A 2,682-nucleotide genomic window follows, 5' to 3' on the forward strand; every position below is an offset into this window, starting at 1 on the left:
TGTGTGCTCCTTTGTGCATCTGGCTAACGTGGGTACTGGGGAATCGAACCTGGGTCCTTTGGCTTTGTAGGCAAATGCCTTAACCACTAACCAATCCCTCCAGCCCAAGCATTTTTACTACACTTCTCTCTTGTTATCTTTTGTCATTCTTTGATTTCTGCTTAGTCATGGTTATAGAACATTTGAAATAGAACCATGTTGTGAATCATTATTCATTAAAACTGTCTTCAAAGTCAAAAATAGAGAGCCCTGCAGGTTCCTATGGATGTTTTAAACATCTAGAAAGAAAACGGTGGAACACTTCATTCTTGCTAGTCATTTACATCCAGGTAAGATTTTAGCTTAAAGTATTGACTCATAAAATATGAATATGAAATGAAATTTAACGTAATTAAAATCAATAAATATTTTAGCTGTTTTCCAATTTCAAAGGTAACTACTTAAAATTTCAACATAAATTTTAGTTCTACAGATTTTGTAGTACATAATTGGAAGATTAAAATAAAGTTAAATTTCAGATCTCTTTTAATATGATGTTATTTACTTATTTATGTATATTTGTTTAGATTTTAAGCAAGGGGATCAAATTGATGTGTCCCTCATATTCTGATTTTCAGACAAACAATGGAGACCTAAATTCTACCAGAAGCAAATTCAAAATAATAAGTCACCATTTAACACAAACACCTGGACCTTTAGTTTTTATCTATTGCTCCAGAAATAAAACTTAGAACTTGTTCACAGGATCCCATAAATTGAACCCCGTTCTTGTAAAAAATGAAATGTAAAAATCAGGCCTCTGTGTATCTGGAGCTCATGCTGCTTTTAAATATTAAAAGCAATGATTAAATTGCTCCTAATAGTGAATAGGAAATAAGACCTAGTAGTGAGTTTTATTTGTCCAGGGACCTTCTGCAGGTGGGCTCTTGAATTATCCAGTTGCTGGTTATGAAAATGGACATGTTCAAAATAAATCTTGAATGTGTGTCATTAAAATAATATGACCTAGAATTTGGGCTGGGTAATTATTTTGATGTATTCCTTCAACAATTTTCTAGAAAATAAAAGTTAAATTATCCTATGCATTACTCATAGTTAACTATGAAACTACATTTATTTACTGCTATTTTTGACTCTGCTCTACATAATGGGAAAACTCAAAGTGAAAAGAACAGCAAAATTTATCAAAATTATTGAATACATTTATCGACATAATCTGCCCACCTATCTGTGCATATATATTTATCTGTCTCTCATCTATCTTTCTGTCACCTATCAATCACCAATTTATTGCTTATCTTTATATCTATGTATCTGTATATCATTTATCTGTCTACCTGCCTATAATTTCTACTGTTTGAAAACTTAGTGCTTATGAAATATTAAGATATGTATCCTGACCAATGAATAAAAAGCCAAAAAAAAATTATTTCAAATCAAAATGTTTTCCACATTCTAATTTGTATTCTGCATTATTTTATACACACAGATTATGACTCCAAGTATTTTAGTGTTATTGTACCTATTTATTCATGTTTTTACTATTTTAAGAGTAACTAAAATGACTTCATTTAAAAAAAACAAAAAGAGTATGTTTGGGGGATTCGTCAACTACTTCAAACCCAAGCCTGTAGAGACCGCACCACAACAAATTGGCACCATCAGTCCCCAGCCCAACAGCAAGTTGAAAGAAGCCATAAATACGAGTCAAGAACAGGAAGGAAAATACCAGGCCAGCCACCCAAACCTCAGGAGGCTGGACAGTACTGATCCGGTCCCTACCGCACCTGCCTCTGCTGTGGGCACTGAGGCTTACCCGAAGAACTCAACCCTCCGAGCCTATCACCAGAAGATTGACAGCAACCTAGAAGAGCGATCCTTGGGCCTGGGCGGTCTGAAGGACATAGCCCTGGGGATGCAGACAGAAACTGAAGAGCAGGATGACATTCTTGACCGGCTGACAACCAAAGTGGACAAGTTAGATGTTAACATAAAAACCACAGGAAAAAAAAAAAAAAAGTTCGCCAACTCTGAAGATGGAAGGAGTCCCACTCCATTGTGATGTAAAGATTCTAATCTCTCTTTTTAAATTCCCAAGAAATTTCATTTATTATTTAGTGTATTAACAGTTAACCTGTGTTTGAAATGCTAGTGCAGATCTGAAGAGGTTTTTGTGGGGGCTGGGGAGATGGCTCAGTCAACTTTTTGCCACACAAGTATGAAAACATGAGTTCAGATCCCCAGTACCACATAAAAAGTTGGACACAACAGTACACTCTTGCATTCCCATTGCTGAGGAGGCAGGTGGGAGCTGAGGAAGTTGAGACAGGAGGATCCCTGGGGCTGACTAGCATAGCTTAACCAGTGAGCTCCAGGTTCAATGACAGCCTATCTCAAAAATAAGGTGCAGAGCCAGGAGGATCACTGTGAGTTCGAGATGCCAGCCTGGGATAGAGTGAGACCATACCTAAAAAAAAAAAAGGTGCAGGTCTGAGGGTGTGGCTTAGTTGATAACAGTACCTGTGAAGCCCTGGATTCAATTCCCAATTCCACATAAACAGTCATGATGGCATGCACCTGTTATTCCAGTACTTTGGAGGTGAAGGCAGAAGGATTGGAAGATCAAGGTAATCCTTTGCTTTATAGTCATTTTGAAGCCAGGCTGGACTTTATTAGACCCTC

The 2,682-nt window shown here is 36.8% G+C and overlaps 1 protein-coding gene across 1 annotated transcript; it reads left to right on the plus strand.

The window, feature by feature from the left end:
• The first annotated feature begins 1,591 nt into the window (after positions 1-1,591).
• Positions 1,592-2,062, plus strand: LOC101604798 (synaptosomal-associated protein 29-like). Its single transcript, XM_045152248.1, has one exon. It carries the CDS (start codon positions 1,592-1,594, stop codon positions 2,060-2,062), a length of 471 nt encoding a protein of 156 aa, XP_045008183.1.
• The last annotated feature ends 620 nt before the right edge of the window (positions 2,063-2,682 follow it).

The sequence above is a fragment of the Jaculus jaculus genome, chromosome 6 (genome assembly GCF_020740685.1).
Source record: "Jaculus jaculus isolate mJacJac1 chromosome 6, mJacJac1.mat.Y.cur, whole genome shotgun sequence".
NCBI lineage: Eukaryota > Metazoa > Chordata > Mammalia > Rodentia > Dipodidae > Jaculus > Jaculus jaculus.